General features: G+C 42.6%; 1 protein-coding gene across 4 annotated transcripts in view; it reads right to left on the bottom strand.

Annotated features, from left to right (window-relative positions):
- Positions 1–18,068, bottom strand: part of CELF3 (CUGBP Elav-like family member 3) — a 1,127,909-nt gene that overhangs the window by 355,780 nt on the left and 754,061 nt on the right. For all 4 annotated transcript variants that reach the window (XM_044079943.1, XM_044079945.1, XM_044079947.1 and 1 more), the window contains exon 5: positions 10,367–10,446. In XM_044079943.1, the coding sequence (XP_043935878.1) occupies positions 10,367–10,446 (80 nt within the window). The remainder of the gene's footprint in view (positions 1–10,366; positions 10,447–18,068) is intronic.

The raw sequence follows: 18,068 nt of genomic DNA, 5'->3' as shown, positions 1-18,068 counted from the left end.
GAGAAAAATCAGAAACCACTTTGGGGAGAAAAGATGGATTAGTGTGTAGCAATACTCTGTCTTTATGAAATATTAAGTACTGTCCCTTGATGCATAAGGCCTGCAATTCTAAGATCCGTCTAGCTGAAGTGACAGCTACCAAAAAGAGAGATTTCCATGAGAGAAATTTGAGATCACATTTTACAGCAGGCTCAAAAGGGGGTTGAGAGAGAGACTGCAGTACTAGGGAGAGATTCCACGTCTCTAAGGGACGCCTAATTGGAGGTCTGCTGTGAAACACTCATTTGAGAAAGGTTTTGCATAGGTGAATGGACAAAAGTGGAGTGGCCTCTAATCCATTATGGAAACTGGAAATAGCTGCTAAATGGACTTGTATGGTAGAGGCTGATGCTCCGTTTCAAAGAACTGAGATAGGTATTGAAGGATAACAGAGACTGGAGCTGAGAAGGGATCTAGCCTCCATTCTTTAGACCAAACAGAAAACCTTTTCCATTTATCTCTGTAAAGTTTTCTGGTGGATGGCCAGAATGATATCACGAACAGGTGAAGAAAGGGCTTCATGCCTTTAAGAAAAGAGGTATCAAGGGAATTGGACGATAAGCGTAGAGGAGACTCGTGGGCCAATCGTGAGTCAGAGCATCTCTCCAGGACTCCCCCTCTATGGAAAAGAGGGCAAAATAGCTGCTGCATTTGTTGTTCGAAGGGGAGGCGAAGAGGCCACAGCAAGGCTGGCTCCATCGGCTAAAAATTTCTGCTGTCACTTTGAGATTTCGAGACCACTCATGTGGAAGGAGAATGCATCTGCTCAGCCTGTCTGCAATCACATTGGAACTTCCCGGGATGTGTGTTGCTATAAGAAACCGGTCAGAAGCTATCGCCCAGTGCCAAATTATCATGGCCTCTCGACACAGGGGGTAGGATTTGGTTCCTCCTTGTTTGTTGATGTCCCAGACTACTGACATATTGTCTGATTGAATTGCAATCATTCCAGGGGGAAGAAGTGGATGTAATGCCTGCAACGCTAACAGCACTGCTCTTAACTCCAGAATACTGATATGCAAATTGGCCTCTAAGCTTGACCATGTGCCTTAGACTGTCTTTCCCTGATAATGGCCAACCACCCTATCAGGGAAACATCCGTGGTCACAGTGGAATTGGATTGAGGGGTCTGAAAGGGATGACACCAAAGTTCTGCATCTGGCCTCATCCACCAGAGGAGATCCTGCTTGCAAGAGTTGGTTATGAGCACTTGCAAGTTTAGGGGGTGAAGATTTGCCAACCACAGGGACAATAGGAGCCATTGTAACAGTCTCATGTGTAACCTTTCTAGAGGAACTATCAGAATGGCTGCAGCCATGGTACCCAGAGCCTGGAGAACTTCCCTTGCTGACACCTTTCTTTGACAGAGTATCACACGTACTTGCAATCTTAACCTCTGAAGCCTATGAGCCAGTAGAGATACCAGGCAGGCTCGAGTATCAAAAACTGCCCCTATAAATTCCAGCTGTTGGGCAGGTTCTCAGTTGGATTTCTCCCAGTGTACAGTAATGCCTAGGGACTCTGCTAGTGAAAGTGTGTATTGGAGGGCCATAGTCAGAAGACACTTGGTGGGGGTGGAGAGGAGCCAATCGTCTAAATATGGAAACACCTGGAATCCTTGAAGTCTCAGATGAGCTGTCACCACTGCTAGACATTTTGTGAACACTCTGGGGGCCATCGAGAGACTGAATGGCATGGCTCAGAACTGGTAATGATTGGCTCCTAGCTGGAAGCGAAGGAGACTCCTGGAGTGTTTGTCCATTTTTATGTGGTAATACGCATCCCGGAGATCTGTTGAGCACATCCAAACATCCTCCCTTAAAAATGGGAGAATGGCTTGAATAGTGACCATGTGGAACTTGGTTTGTACAACTGATTTTTTTAAATGGCTGAGATCCAGAATGGGTCTCCAGTCCCTGCTCTTTTTTGGCACTAAAAGAATCTTGAGTAAAACCTGGATCCACCTTGGTCTGGAGGGACTGGTTGGATGACTCTTTTTTGACACAGCTTTCTTATCTCTGAAGCCACTTCTTCCCTTTGATTGGGTGGAACATCGGGAAGGTTTTTTGTAGGTTTTGGATGGGAGGATAGAGGGATGTAGTAGCCTCTGGGGATTATTCTCTGCACCCATGATCGTTTGAAATAGAGCACCAGGCTGTTGGTGCAGAGAGCAATGAGCCCCGACTGCTTCCAGAGGAAAGCAATCGGGCAACGCTTCAGAAGCATTGATAAGTCCGCCCAGAGAAGGAATCCCTGGCATCTTGGTTTCGGGGACCTCCCTGCCCCTAAAGGGGTGTCTTCCATCATTAAAACCCCCTCTGCCTCTGGGGGAATCCTCGCCACGTGCATTACAGAAAGGACCCTGAGATCTTTTGTGCCAGATTTTCCCACTCCTCTGGTTCCTGGAAAAAGAAAGTTGAGGCTTGGAAAAACATAGGCCAATGGCAGAGTCTTTCCATCTTGCTCACACCTGGCTAGCATGTCCTTCACTTTAGAACCAAATAAGGAAGATGGTTCAATAGGGGCATTCAAAAAGGAGGACTTGGAGTCCATGAGGTCACAGATGCACATCCAGGCATGATGTCTCATGACTATGCCTGCACCCACAGCTCTGGCCAGCCCTTCAGTTGTGTGGGAGAGCAGCCTCATGGACAAACTGGAAATAGATTCAAGGGTGGCAAGTTGAGAGGCAACATTGTCCTATGCCTTGTCAAACACTTGACCCACGAGGGATCCAGAAAGTTCGGTAATCAGATCTCTTTGGAGCTTCGTGAAGTGTGCCAAGTAGTTTAGGGACCTGACAGCAAAGGTTGCTGAAGCAAAGACTCGCTTCCCCAACATGTCCATAGCCCAAGACTCCCTGTTGGGCTGGTGAGCAGTAGGACTTTCTTCTGCTAGATCCTTTTTAGTGGCTGCCGCCACCACCATAGCATCACCTGGCAAACCTCTGGACCAGTGTGGATGCTCTTCCGGGGGGGGAGGATCTTATCAGGTCTCCTGGGAATGACCTCAGTAGAGTCAGGGTTCTGCAAAGCATGCTGCATGATGAGCTGGATTAACTTGTCAGCAGTTGGGATCACCCAAGAGGTAGAAGGCCAGTAGCGAAAAGCCTGCAGAAACACAGATTCCTCCAAGGTAGGTTTGGAGGGCTTCCAGCCACCCCTCTGTTTTAATATTTCCAGGATGTCTCTGAAGGAGACATCATCCAGGGGTGACCCCTCCCCATCATCGTAGTCTGTGTCTTCTGTGAAAGACTCTTCAGGAGAGTCTCTGTGCTTCCTCTTGCATGGCTTCTTCCAAGGAGGTTCTTCAGTGAGAATATCTGAGGAAGATTCAGAAGAATGGGTACCGTGAACTGGGGTTTTCTGAGGCTTCTCCTCCTGGTGTCCCGGGGAGGTGGCTTGTGGTAGCTGTAGCTCAGAGGGAGCAGAATGAAGTTCTGACATTGGAAGAGCGCTTCTGGAAGCAAGCACTTTTTCCATCACCCGAAAAGCAGGCCTGCCCAAAGAGGACTGTGAGCCTGGAACTGAGAAGGACAACCTCAGAACCGGGGTTACACCCTGCTCCATTGGACCCACTCTCAGGGATGGAGCCTCAAGTATGATCAGTGCAGGCATTATCCCCGTGTCCGAGGGAGGAACCTATAAAACACTCGGAACCATGCCCTGGACCGAGGACTTCGCCCCCCAACCATGAGTCTGAGGATAGGACGGTTCTGTCAGAACCAAAAACCAAAGGGCTGGCCTCAAAGCCTCAGTGACAGTCACTGTCGGTGCCCAGGGACGGGGTTCCACAAAAGACATCATAGCAATGGGATTCTGAACCGATGAGTCCAAAAGAGGAGTATACATCGGAGTCCTGGGAGAGATGGACACAAGTTCCAGAGAGGAATGAGTCTTTGGAACATTTGGTATCCCTCTGGTCATCAACAGCTGATCCAACAGGCGCACCTCATCAAGTTAGTATAGACTCCTGGTGGACCTCATGGACACTCCTGAAAGGGAGTCGGGTCAAACCAAAAAGGGGCTTTACATTTGGCCCTGGAATGGATCCAAGGAGGGGGAGTATCGAGTCTGTGGTGCCTGAGCTAGTGGCACCATAGTCTCTAATTTGGAGACAGGTAGCAAAGGAATCAGGGGAGAGGTAAGAGGGGTCGGTGCCGAAGAGGTGCTCACAGTCGACATCATCGGTTCCAAAGAAATGGCAGAGGTCAGAACCATTTTTGATTTAGTCAAAGGCAAAGTTGGTGCCATAGCTGTAATCAAAGACAAAGTTGGGGCCATAGCTGCAGTGGAAGGCAAGGTCGGTGCCATAACTGGAAGAGTCGGTGCCGATGGTGGCACTGACATCGAGGATACAGTAATATCCATGGCTTGAGACATAGTAGCAATTGAAGCAGAGCTTGGAGCAGCAGTAGTAGGAGCCGAAGTAGCAAATTTATGCTCCAAGGAAGGTTTGTGGGCCTTATGCTTATGTGTCTTACTCATCACCAGTGGTGAAGAGGGATCAGAGTGGGGACATTTCTTGTCCTTCATAGGAGGGGTTGAGACCTCCGACACAGAAAGGGCCTTTGAGAAAGGAGAAGCAAAAAGGCCTTTCAAAATCAATTTATTCTTTCTTTCATTCAGTGTCTGCTGACTGAAACTTAGGCAAATTTGACAAGGGCATTTAACAGAGATGAGAAACCCCCACACAATAAACGCAGCTGCCGTGAGAGTCACTATTTGGGAGTTTACCATTGCAAGAGGTGCAGTGCTCAAACCCCAAAGTCCCTTTTTTATCAGACATTTTCCCAAACACACTTATCACAAGTTAACTAGAATAACAAACACCTAGAAAGAAAGATAAAAAAGTAGAGAAGATATCAATGATGGTTTCAAGAGATAGCATACCAATGATGGTAAAAGAATTACCCAATGGGTAGAGCTAGTTAGAAAAGTTACAACTGTAAACGAGTGAAGTTGGAAGGAAATAGAGTTAGAGAATGACTAAATAAGAAAAAAATATCCAAATATCAAGATAAATACCACTTAACTTGAGAGCTCGGTGAAACGCTGCTATATGGATATGCGGCAAACAAGATCTGAGGTAACTGGGAGAAGAACATTGTGGGTAGCAGCTTAGCTTAAGAGTTTCTGGTGTACGCAAGCTTGGTATTAGGCTGACATTGTTCCGAGGGGCTAGGAAATGAACCCATCAGTGATGAATGGAAAGATTAATAACATCAGATCATAATTTTAACTGACATTTCACTAGTAAAAACAAAAAGAGATGTAAATTCATTACTCAGCAAATAGCTAGATTCTATAATAAAACAGCCATGGAACTAATATCTCAATTTCTAAACTTATGAGAAACTTGACATACAGGTAACAGACAGAAGGTTAGTACAAAATATCATGGAATCTGTATTTGAGTACAAACATTTTATGCCTGCATACCTAAATGCAGAATCTCTAAAATGTTTGCCATGACACCATGTATACACACACACACACACACACACACACACACACACACACACACACACACACACACACACACACACACACACACTTGCTCACCTGTGCAGGACTACACACTTGTGAAAGGCTGTGCACCACCATCTCCTATTTAATTATAACTACTTCTGAAGACATAACAACTCAATAAAATGGCATTCAACCTCTGAGCTGAGATGTCTGTGTAACCCCTGATCACAACACACAATGCAGGAATTAGTGATATTCTGCAACAGTTCTGCCACTTGCTTCCAGCACTGCTCGCCTGTCTCATGCCAGCAGCAGCCTACAGGAAAGTGAGTGACACAAGTGTTCATCCCTTCCCACAGCCAACTGCTAATGAAATAATATCATAACCAGATATGTCTAAATGTATGAATTTTATTTTCATGGAAAAAACTATCTGGTTAGATTTGGGATTGAGATCAATGCAATACTAGTGAGCGATAAATAATTCTATGTGTCATGTATTCTTTATCTTTGCAGAACCATTTGAATCATGAGTTAAACACTGCACTGCCTCAAGTCAACAAAACAGGCATCATTTACATCAATATATTTCTACTGTTTGTGGAAGCACAACTTTATCTAATAAATTAGATTATAAATGAACATTCAGCAAATTGATGACGTTGGCTGGATGTAACAAGACTAATACTAATCTTGTCATTCTGCCCTTGCTCTGTTACTGTACACAAAATCTCAAGACAGCCAAAGCCAAAAAAGTGACCTTTGTTTTCTGGAGATGCTCTGGTCCATTCTTCTACAGATATTGCTCAGTTAGAATTTGGATATTTAACAGTTACCTGCCTAGTCTGTACCCTGTTGTAGACAACTACACTACAGCCAGAAGAATATATGATAAATGCTTCTGAAACCATTACCTTCAAATATCCCCTTTACTCTCCCTGTACAAGATAGAATCTACTCAATACAAGATAATTATTTGACTACCAGCCTATCTTATCCCTTTTTAAATACACCAACACATGGTAGTATAAACTAAATTATACAGTGGTAACTCATTTGTATTCAAAAACATGCATGCTGATTGGTCAGCCCAACCAGTGTGCCAGTTGTAAAATTGAGCATATACCAAGAGAAAAATGTCCGGCCGCTGGACATTCTTCTGTTAGTATATGCTATGGAAGTCAATGCCCAATAGTATTGTTTGTGTCTTTCGGCTTTTAGGGGTCGCCACAGCGGAACTCCGGTCCGCTAATGATTAGCAGTAGATTTTTACGTGCTGGCTTGCCGGGCCTAATGCACAACCTTCAATGAAGGAACACCCATTCACACATGTCGCCACACAGAAGACACTCTAACTGAGAATCGAACGGGCAACGTCTAACTGTGAGGCGACAACGCTACCGCAGCACCACTACCGCAGTCAATGCCCAATAGTATAAATTCTGTTATTTTCACAGCTTTCTAAATTTCTAAGAGTAACATTTATAATAGGGACCTTTGTCCTCCTTATTTAAGGCTTTGCATATTTCTTGAGCAAAGAGGACAAGAGGTAAGTATGGAGGGCAGAGAAATTACATGTAAAATCAGGTACATTCTGTAAAACTAAAGAAACATACCTGATTTTACTTGTACTTTTGCCCCCTCTTGTACATATAAACTTCTGGATTTTACATTTAAAAAAAAAAAAGTAAAGTGATGGAGATCTTCTTTTCTCTGTTGCTTGCTTTCCAAAGCACTGATGTACTGTGTAAGCATGGGAACGCAAGTCTCATACATATGTGCAGTGAAGTGAAAGAATGTGGAAGCAAAATGGAGGAACACCACAGCTCCATTATACAAAGACATTATTTAAGAAAATTAAGTAACTACTTTCTTAAATAATGTCATTGTATAATAGCAATACCTGACTCGTGGGTGTGGGTATATTGAAGATTTACACACCGTTGGTTTTGTTTAATCACTCAGGCTTCACTCTTGTGATCAAACCATACCAACCATGGGTAACTCTTCATTATACAATGGCTCTCCATTAATATTCGAAAACGTGCAAGCTGATTGGCCAGCACAACCAGCATGCCCATTGTAAATCCCTCAATATACCAACGGAAAAAGGTCCGGTCACCTGGACTTCTTTCCATTGGTATATTGTTTAAATTTTATTTTTATTTCTTAAAAAATAAAAATAAAATCTTTAGCCCTGACTCCAGACATACCAAAGAGACAGCTTGGACAAAATACTAGGGAAATTAGGTACGTTATTTAAAATTAAACACACGTACCTGATATCCCTTGTATTTCTTCCATACTGTCTCTCTCCTACCCCTAAACTGCCCTAAAGTTTTTTTTTAATTTAAAAAAAAAAAAAAAAAAAAAAAGAAAACAAAAACGGAGCAGCATGCAAGTCCCATACGCATGTGCAGTACATCAACACAAGGAAGCAGTATACCACCAGCCACAGAAGAACAGTAATGCTGTTTGTATAACAGTAATGCGCCGTTATACAAAGACATTATTTAAGAAAAGTAAGTATTTTTTTTCTTAAATAATGTCACTGTATAATAGCAATAACCAACTCCGTGGTTGTGGTATATTGAAATTTACCCATGGTTGGCTTTATTTAATCATTCGGGCTTCGCCCTCGTGATTAAACCACTCCAACCGTGGGTAACTCTTCAATATACCACACCACGTCATCGGTTATTGCTTAACTACACCACACCCACTCATCGGTTATTGCTTAAATATATATCTATTTAAATTTTTGATGACTCAGTAGTTTTCTGCGAACATCCTTCATCTACTCTACTGCTGAATAAGTTACAGTATGGACCATTATTTTGCTTGTCAGGGCACCTCTCCATATACATAGTTCAGCAATCAAAAATGCTTGTTTTGGGGACAGTTCTGTTTTTTGAGTTTTTGTGCACAGTTTTGTTTCCTTTATGAGTCACATTCACACTCTGTCTCTCTCTTTGAATGTTGATAGTGAAAGTAAAGGATTCTGTTTATCAGACTTCAACTTCCTTGTGGTTTTACAAACAACTACATTGTTTACTAATATAATCACAGCATTTTTAGGACTATTCACTTTTTGTTACATTCTTCCTCTCAACACTCAATATTTTACTAAGGTTCTCAAGTGGCTTTCATTAGGACAAGACAATGAGTTAGTAGGACTGTTCATATTCTGTTAAGTACATAATTATGGAGGAGACAAACATGTGAAAGGTCTGAAGAAAACTTAAATACCAGACCACCATTAAGCTGTCTTGTACCCTTTGAAGGACATAAATTATTATCACCATGTCCATAGTTACTTCATCTGTTATTTCTGAATGTTGGCTTCCACACAGCAGCAGTTCCTGCCACATTCACTGCTACACAGACCTAACTCTATGCAGACCCTAAGCCAATTTTTTATGTGATTATAATTTTCATAAGTTTTATTTTTTTCAGCTGCCTTCATTTAACTACTATGTGGTCTGAAATCAGATAACTTTCTCTCTGTCATGTTGCCTGATTAGATACATTAAGTAACCTGTTCCTGCTGATGGCTTCCCAGGATCAGGCCATGGAATAGGGAAAGAGATACTAAGTGTGATTTAGTGAAAATAAGACCCTGAAGTTATTTTTCTGGTCCCAGGTAATACATTTAGGTGATCTAGAAAGAATTATCTATGCATGTGAACTGGTCAGAGAAGTCCACTGCAAGTCATCTTTTTCATACTTGTTCTAGCAAGCTGATCTTCCTTAAACTATCTTAATTATTTTCTATTCTAACAGAAGAGTTCTCGCTCTTGCTGTTTATGCTCTCCCCAGACACAGAATGTGCAGTCTTCCTCCTCTGAAAATCAGAATTGTTCATGTTTTTCCCCAGTGCAGTTCTAAAGGTCTCCAGCTGAGGGCAATGGAACTTTGTTTTTGAAACATCTCACCACATTACCCCTCTATCTGTCTCTCTCAAATGTTGCTTTTAGGTTTACACATAAATGTACTTGGTAAAGAAATGCTCTTACGGGACAGCACACAGGATAGCAGAGGGGAAACCATCAAACCTCAAGCAGGTATTATCTCGCATATGTATTACTACTGAATAATCAATGGTAAGATCTTAACCAACTGGCAAGCACGTACGTTTAAAGCAAGGCATGGTACAGAAAAAAAATCACCTGGAGATCTGAGAAAGAGAAAATGATCAGAACAGTTGCCTCAGCACATAATGAGTTAGTGACAGACATATAGGGTAACTGAAAATGAGAAGAGAAAAGATCCTGGAGCGATTCATTAACAATGTTGTCAGCTCCTCACAGCTGCAAAGTTCAAACTTGGACATTTTGGCACTTCAGGTTTGTAGTTTAAAGCTTATGTTATTTGATTACATTGTCTCCTAGGCATTTAATGACAGGTCTAGGCATGAGCTTAAATATAGAAGAGTATTAAACTCCACAAAGGTCTAAAAAATATGACTTTTTTTTTTAACCAATATCCAGCCAACTGCTAAACCTGGGGTATGTTCTGCCTTTCAGCAAGCTACGAGCCGACATTTGCTTCCATAAACTGCTCTACGCATAAATGCTGAATATTTTAGATGATGTAATCACTACCTGGGCTGACAGAAATGGTAACTTAGACTGCAAAGTGGCTTGTCATTCCATAAAGAGACTAGTTAGAGTCATAAGAGGTATAAAGCCTAAGCAAGGTTTGAACCAGTGATGGGGTTTCGGTTCTGTGAACACACTTGCTAGAGCAAGGGTGGGGTTTGGAGGGAGATGAGGGTGATATGAGGAGGATATAAACCCAAAGACAGGTACTGAGATTTCTTATTTGCAGTGGGAGAACTCTGCTGCTTTCCTTACCGGTAGTGTTCGACTTCCATGTAGTGCATTTATAGCTGCCTGAGCTTCTGCGTGCATCTGAAATTTGACAAAAGCACAGCCTAGAATACAAAAAAGGAGAAAACTGGGATTAGAGACCAGTAATTTGACATTCTGTATTAATCTCCAATGCAGTGTGCCTATAACTTTGCTTTTTATGCAGTTATATGTCATATGCAAAAGGCTGCAGTTTGCATACACCTGTATTATACTTTCATATTAAGTTGACTCAGTCTCCAAAACACACACAAATAAATCAATGAATAGATACTAATACACAAGCATGTATATTAAAAGAGTTACCCTACTGTTTAAGGGTTACTTGTGAAATTATAACCCATGAGAGTGAAACAGTGATTTGTTATATAGTATCAGACTCCAAAGATAGGGTTTACAGCTAGCAGTTAGCAGAATCAAGAACTAATTAGAGGACTCTTTGCAGAATTCAGAACACATACAGGTGCATGCGCACACACACACACACACACACACACACACACACACACACACACACACACACACACACACGCTACAATATTAGCACAACTAAAATTTCAGGAAGAAGTAGAAAGGTGCAGCATTATGTTGACCAAACTCAGAATCCAGATATAAATAACACCACTGAGGATCCAATCACTGGTTAAAAAATAATACATTTTATTAAAATAATAAATAATTTTTATTAAAATATTTTAACCAGTGATTGGAAATCATTTTTATTTATTATTTTAATAAAATGTATTATTTTTTTAATCAGTGATTGGATTCACAGTGGCGTTATTTATATTTGGATTCTGAGTACGATTAACATTTCACCTTAGTATACATGACAAGACAGACACACGGATTAAGCACATCATTCTGCTTGCTTTTTGTCACATATCATTATGGGAGCCTCCTTTTATTAAGTTAGTAGCACTCAAACAACATCACTTAACACTTTTATCTGCACTGTTTGTAGCTATGGCTACCACATCTTGACTGAATTTCCATCTGTTTCTATAATGATACTACATTTAATTTTATGTAAAGCTTCCTCAGAGTCTGGTGTGTGTTTTGAGGCTAGAGTTTACTGTAGCACAATTTATAAATATGTCAGAAGTCAGTGTCATTTCACAATTTCTCTTACTCAGAAGCAAGGTAAAACTGTAAATGTTTTAGTGCAACTGAAAACATCCTATTCAAATATTCAAAAGATTCAAAAGAAACGTAATTGTCATTTACGAAACACAAGTGCTACCAAAATGAATTTTTGAGTGTCAGCTCTTTTACAGGAAAGAAGACAAACACAAAAAGTACAAGACATGATAGGTATTAAAGAATAAACAATAACTATTGTACAAAAGTAAATGTGTAGGTAGCTGATGCACATGTTGTACACTGTTTATATACACTGGACAACACTGACTACTAGATGATTAGCACATGAAAAGACAAGTAGACTACACACAGAGGTGAGATTGGGTGATATTGCACATAAGGAAGTGATTGGAATTGCACTTTAAAGGGAATATATTTTAATGTTGTATCTTTCGGCTTTTCCCGGTTAGGGGTCGCCACAGGGGAACTCTGGTCCACTAATGATTGTCAGTAGATTTTTACGTACCGACTTGCCAGGCTTGACGCACAACCTTCAACAAAGGTACACCCATTCACGCATGTCTCCACACAGAAGACGCTTTAGCTGATAATTGAACAGGACAACGTCTTACTGTGAGGCGACAATGCTACCGCAGCACCACCACCGCAGCATATATATTTTAATATGTAATAAATAAATAGAGTTACTGTATGAAAAAAAGAAAGGAAGACATGACAGAGTAACAATCTATTTTAGTTTTGATACATCCAGATTTATGTCTGCATTAACGAGTCTTATTGCAGATGGATAAAAGCTGTTCAAGAATCTGGAGGTCCTGCAGAAGATACTTCAGAACCTTCTACCAAATGCAAGTTTAGTGTACCAACCATATGCTGGATGAGGTGTCACTCAGTATTTTTTGGGACCTCTTTTACATCTCATTTCAAAGAGCTCCTGTCTTTTAGGAGGACTAGTGCCCAAGATCTTTTCTGCTGTTCTTATTATCCTTTGCAGCATCTTCCTTTCAGCCATTGTGATGTTACCGAACCATACAGTGCAGTTGGTGATAATGCTCTTGATCGTTCCTCTGTAGAAGGCATTTAGAGCATTCATAAAGAGCTTTGCTTTTCTAAGGAAATGTAGTCACTGGTGGGATTTTTAAATTAGCTGGCCTCTGTTTGTACTCCAAGAAAGATCCTCTGATATATGTAACTTCAGGAACTTTTTAGTTTGGACTTTCTCTCTCTCCACCTCTTCACCGTTGATCTTGAGGGGCAGGTGCACAGCAGAGGTTTTTCTGAAGTCAATAATGACTTATTTTTTATTGACGTTCAGGTCCAAATTGTTGTTATTGCACCATTCAGTCAGGGAGTTGGCCTCATTCTTATAGCCACTCTCGTCATTACCACTTATGAGTCCCACCATCTGTGAATTGATGACATGGTTGTTGTTAGCTTTCACAGAGCAGTCATGGGTAAGGACTGTGAACAGTAGAGCACTCAGCACACAACCCTGGTGTGCTCCAGTGTTGATTGTAATACTCCCTGAAGTGTTGTTACCAGCACAAGTCTTTTGTGGACTTCCAGTCAGGAAAATGAGGATCCAGTTGCACACCCCTTTATTTATGCCAAGGTTGATTAGCTTTTCTATAAGTTGCATGGGAATCACCATATTGAATGCTGAGCTGAAATCTATGAACAACAGCCTGGCAGAGTTGTTCTCCTCTTCAAGATTCTCCAATGTGAGGTGAAGTGCCACCGAAAAAAGAAGTTATGCACTTACCATAATGTTCCATGTTTGTTGTCCATCTCGCCATTCATTCTTACTGGATGGGTTCGGAGTTGATCCTTGGCTCTGACTCGGCCGGATACACTAGCTCAAAGTCTCTAACTTGGCTCGTGGCAGGAAGGTATCCCATCATGCAGTGGTGTAATTTCCCAGATTTTGTTTTCTGCCAACTATAAATAATGCATAAAAAAACTACCAATAATACAGCAGGAATAGAAACAACAAGGAAAACTACAAAGGAGTTCCTTAGTAAGGAAGGAAACCTCACCTCTAGATCCTCTAGGAGTCATTGGATGGAGGGAAGGTGGGAGGGTCGTAAGAATGAATGGCAAGATGGACAACAAACATGGAACATTATGGTAAGTACATAACTTCTTTATGTTATGTTGTCCTATCTCTCCTTCATTCTTACTGGATGGGACAGTGCCCCTAGCACCTTTTCCCTGGGTGGCTCATGGAAGAACACATTTGAGCACAGTGAAACCAAAGGAGGCCCTATCCTTGGAGGCCAAATCCACTTTGTAATGAGTAATAAATGTATGAGGAGTTGCCCACGTAGCAGCAGCACAAATACTGTCCATTGATAATCTGGCCAGGTAAGCAGAGGATGTTGCTAAAGTTCTGGTCGAGTGGCCATTAACCTTGAATGGCAAGCTCTTGTCATTTGAGGAGTACATAAAAGTAATGCAATTTGAGAGCTAATTTGAAAGTGTAACTTTCGAAACTGGCATGCCCTTTTTTGCTTCAGAAAAGGAAATGAACAATTGATCTGTTTTTCTGAAATCTTTAGTTCTATGTAGATAAAACCTAAGTTGTCTGTGAACATCCAATTGGTGAAGTTTGTACTCTGTCTTGTTGCTATGACTGAAGAAAAACACTGGAAGCTCAATAGACTGATTTAGATTGGTTTGGGAACAAACTTTTGGCATGAAGGATGGGTTAGTATGTAGGGTACTCTATCTCTATGGAAAATCAGGTATGGTGGCTTGATAGATAGAGCTTGTAACTCTGAGACTCTTCTTGCAGATGTAATGACTACCAGGAGAATAGTTTTCCAAGAAAGGAATTTGACATCACAAGATGATAAGGGCTTGAAAGAAGGTAAAGTTAGGCAAGACAGAACAAAATTCAAATCCCATGGAGGAAGAGGTTCATTAATGGGAGGTCTCAATAAACAAGTGCCTTTTAGAAACACTTTGCACAATTTGTGTGACATCAGGTTAGGAGTATACTCACCAATGTGGAAATTAGATATTGCCGCTAGTTGGAATCTAACTCTAGCTGCTGCAGAGCCTTGCTGAAAAAGTTTAGTATGAAATTCCGACACTGAACTGATTGGGGCAGAGAAAGGGTCAATGTTTTTCCCTTGTGCCCAGTAGGAGAACCTCTTCCATTTACTAGAATATAACTTTCTGGTCGAAGCCTTGTGAGAGGATACCAAAATGTGTTTTACTGCTGGTGTGAAGTCTTGAAGCCTGACTAAGTTTGGAAGTGGAGCAGCCATGCTGTCAATTTGAGGGTTTGGAGAGCAGGATGAAGAGTTCTGGACACATGAGTCAGAAGGTCTGGAACTGGGTCCAGAACCCGGGGCTTCTCTTGTAGGTGAGGCCAGAGAAAAGGGAACTTTCTGGATGACTTTGGGTATAAGGGGAAACAGGGGAAAAGCGTACAGACGTCCCGAGTGCCGATCATGGATGAGTGAGTCTCTTGGTGTCTCCCCCAAAGGGGGGATTAGGGAAAGGTAGCTGCTGCATTTGGCATTCATAGGAGTGGCAAAAAGATCACAGCAAGGCTAGCCCCATTTTTGGAAGATCTCTTCCACTTTGTTTTGGTTCAGAGACCACTTGTGAGGCATTAAAATTGCCCTGCTGAGTTTGTTCCCTATCACTTTGGATTTCCCTCGGGATGTGCATTACTATCAGAAAGCATTGGGAAAAAGTGCCTATTGCCATACTCTCAGCACCTATTGACAAAGGGAGTATGATCTGGTTCCTCTTTGTTTATGTACCAGACCACAGACATGTTGTCTGACTGGATTGCAATCGTTCCTAGTGAAAGAGAGTCCTGGAGTGCCTGCAATACTAGGAGCACTGCTCTCATCTCTAGGACATTGCTGTGCAGATGGGCCTTGTGTTCTTGCCATGTGCCTTGGACCACCCTTTCCAGATAATGCCCCCCCTCATCCTACCTGGGAGGTGTCCGCGGTCACCATAGCTACAGATAGTTGTGGGATAAAGGGTCATCCTATGGTCACCTGGTTGGACTGAAGCCACAATAGGAGAGAGATCTCTCTTGCATGAATCTGTGATTCTGACTAGGTGAGACATAGGAAATTCCTGCAATGACCATTGAGCAAATAGAAGCCATTGAAGAATTCTCATATGCATTCTGGCTAGGGGAACTAAGGTGATCGTTGAAGCCATAGTCCCTAGGAGTTTCAAAACTGTCTTTGCCTTTGCTTTGTTTCTGGGTAAGAGGTTGACTATTTCTTGTCTGAGAACAGAAACCCTGTCCTGCGGAAGTAGTGCCATCATGGAGATAGTGTCTAGATCTGCACCTATTAATATAATGTGTTGACTGGGCAACAAGGTAAATTTTTGTAAATTGACTGTAATTCCTAACTGGAAGCAACTTTGAAGAGTGGTGTCCCTCGCCTGTTGAAGTAGACGCTTGGTGGTGGCAATAAGGAGCCAGTCATCTAGGTATGGAAACACTTGGAATCCCAGACATCTCAAGGTAGCCGTGACTACTGTCATGCATTTGTTGAACACTCTGGGGGCTGTAGTGAGACCAAAGAGCAGAGCTTGAAACTGGTAATGACTGGCTCCCAGCTGGAAGCGTAACTGACTCCTTGATGCTCTGTCCATTTTTATGCAGTAGTATGCATCTTGGAGGTCTATTTAGGACATCCAACTGTCTTTACCTAAAAAGGGAAGAATTGACTGCAGTGCTACCATTTAGAACTTGGACTTCTTCATAGAATCGTTTAGCTTGCTGAGATCCAAAATGGGCATCCAGTCCCCTGTTCTTTTTCGCACTAAAAAGAATCTTGAGTAAGTTCCGAATCCTATTTGGTCTGTGGGGACTTCTTGGACGACTTTTGTCTAGCAACTTTTGAATTTTTACAGTTGGCTATTCCCTCTGACTGTGTGGAACATCCGGGATTGTTCTGATCTGTGGGGCAGGATGGCAAAAGGGAATGGAACAGCCTCTGGATATTATACTTAGTACTTACTTGTCTCTTGTGAAATCTTGCCAGGCTTCTGGGTACAAAGAAACGCACGCCTCAACTGCCTCCAAAGTAGAGCAGACGGGCATCCTTCCAGGAGCACTGGTAAGGCTGGCCACAAAAAGAATTGTGGCCACCCTGGTTTTGTGGACCCCCTCTGCCTCCAGGATGGCATCTACCATTATTGCCTCCCCCTCTGCCCCTGGGGAAGGATTCACCTTATGCGTTGTGAAAAACTCCCTGGGATCTTTTGAACCACATTTTCCCACTCTTCTGACCTTTAGGATAAGGTCTTGAAGGAAGTGAGAAATGTACCCTAGTGGCAGAGAGAGTTTTCCCTTCCTGCTCACATCTGGTGAGTGTGTCCTTGACTTTAGATTCAAACAGTGAGGAACCATCAAAAAGGGTGTCGGTGAAGGTAAACTTGAAGGGCTCCACAAAGTTACACAAGCACATCCAGGAATGCCTCTTCAAGGAATCTCCGGAACCTCCTGCCCTGCTCGCTTCATCTGCAGCATAGGATATTAGCCTCATGGAGGAGTTAATGATGGAATTTAAGGTAGATAGCTGGGAAGTGACCTTCTCTGATACCTCCACAGCCAATGAACCTTGGAGAGTATCTCCTAACTCCTTCAGGAGATCTCTCTGCAGCCCCCTAAAGTGTGAAAGATAGTTCAGCGATCTAAGGGAAAACGTCACTGACAAAAACACATGCTTCCCATATCTCTCCATCATCCGGGAGTCCTTGTTTGGAGGATGGACATAAGAGAAATGTTTCAGATAGTTCCTTCTTTGTGGCTGCTGCAACCACCATAGCATCTACAGGGATGCCTTTCGTGAGGAATTCTTTTTCCGCAGGTGCTGACAAGAACATATTTGGCCTTCGAGGGACTGGTTCCATAATGTCTGCTGACACCCATGCCCTTCGACTAACCAAATCCAGAAGTTCATCGGAAGGCAGAGACACCCAGAAGGCTGAAGGTCGAGACCCAAAATCCTTCAGGTATGCCGACTGCTCATCAGAAGGGGTGATGGATTTCCAGCCGCCTCTCTGTTTCAGGATCTCTAGGATATCTGTGAAGGAGATATCTTCAGAGGATGACTGTGAGGACCCTTCTGACTCCTTGAGGTCAGTGTCAGAGGTGATAGACTCATCAGGAGAGTCAATATACTTCCTCTCTTACATGTTCTCTTTTGAGAAGCCTCCTCAGAAGGATATTCTGGGGAGGTCTCAGAAGAGTGGCGCTCACCAAATATGGGAGACAGATGCCAGTGCTTTGAGGGGAAGAATACCAGCATTCTTGTATAGAGATGTAGGAGGGGAAAGCACACTCCTCATCAGCTGGAAGGCAGATCCCCCCAGCTCCGAGGACACCTCTGGTTCCAAAGAAACAGAGGGAATCCCCAGCTCTAAGAAGATCAGCTCCGCGGCTGATGTACGACTCGAGCTCAGCCAAGCCAAAGCCCGGAGAGGTAAGCTAGGAACCAAGGAAACTCGGGTTCGAGCATCCCCCCTGGAGCCAACTGGTGAGCTTCAGCCCCTAGACACTCCAGATGGCACAGAGAGAGTTGGAGCAGGGATCGGT

The sequence above is a fragment of the Protopterus annectens genome, chromosome 8.part0, assembly GCF_019279795.1.
Source record: "Protopterus annectens isolate FY-2018-M chromosome 8.part0, PAN1.0, whole genome shotgun sequence".
Classification (NCBI taxonomy): domain Eukaryota; kingdom Metazoa; phylum Chordata; order Ceratodontiformes; family Protopteridae; genus Protopterus; species Protopterus annectens.
Note: the sequence above shows the minus strand (reverse complement) of the source record. Positions and strands in the feature narration are given on the sequence as shown.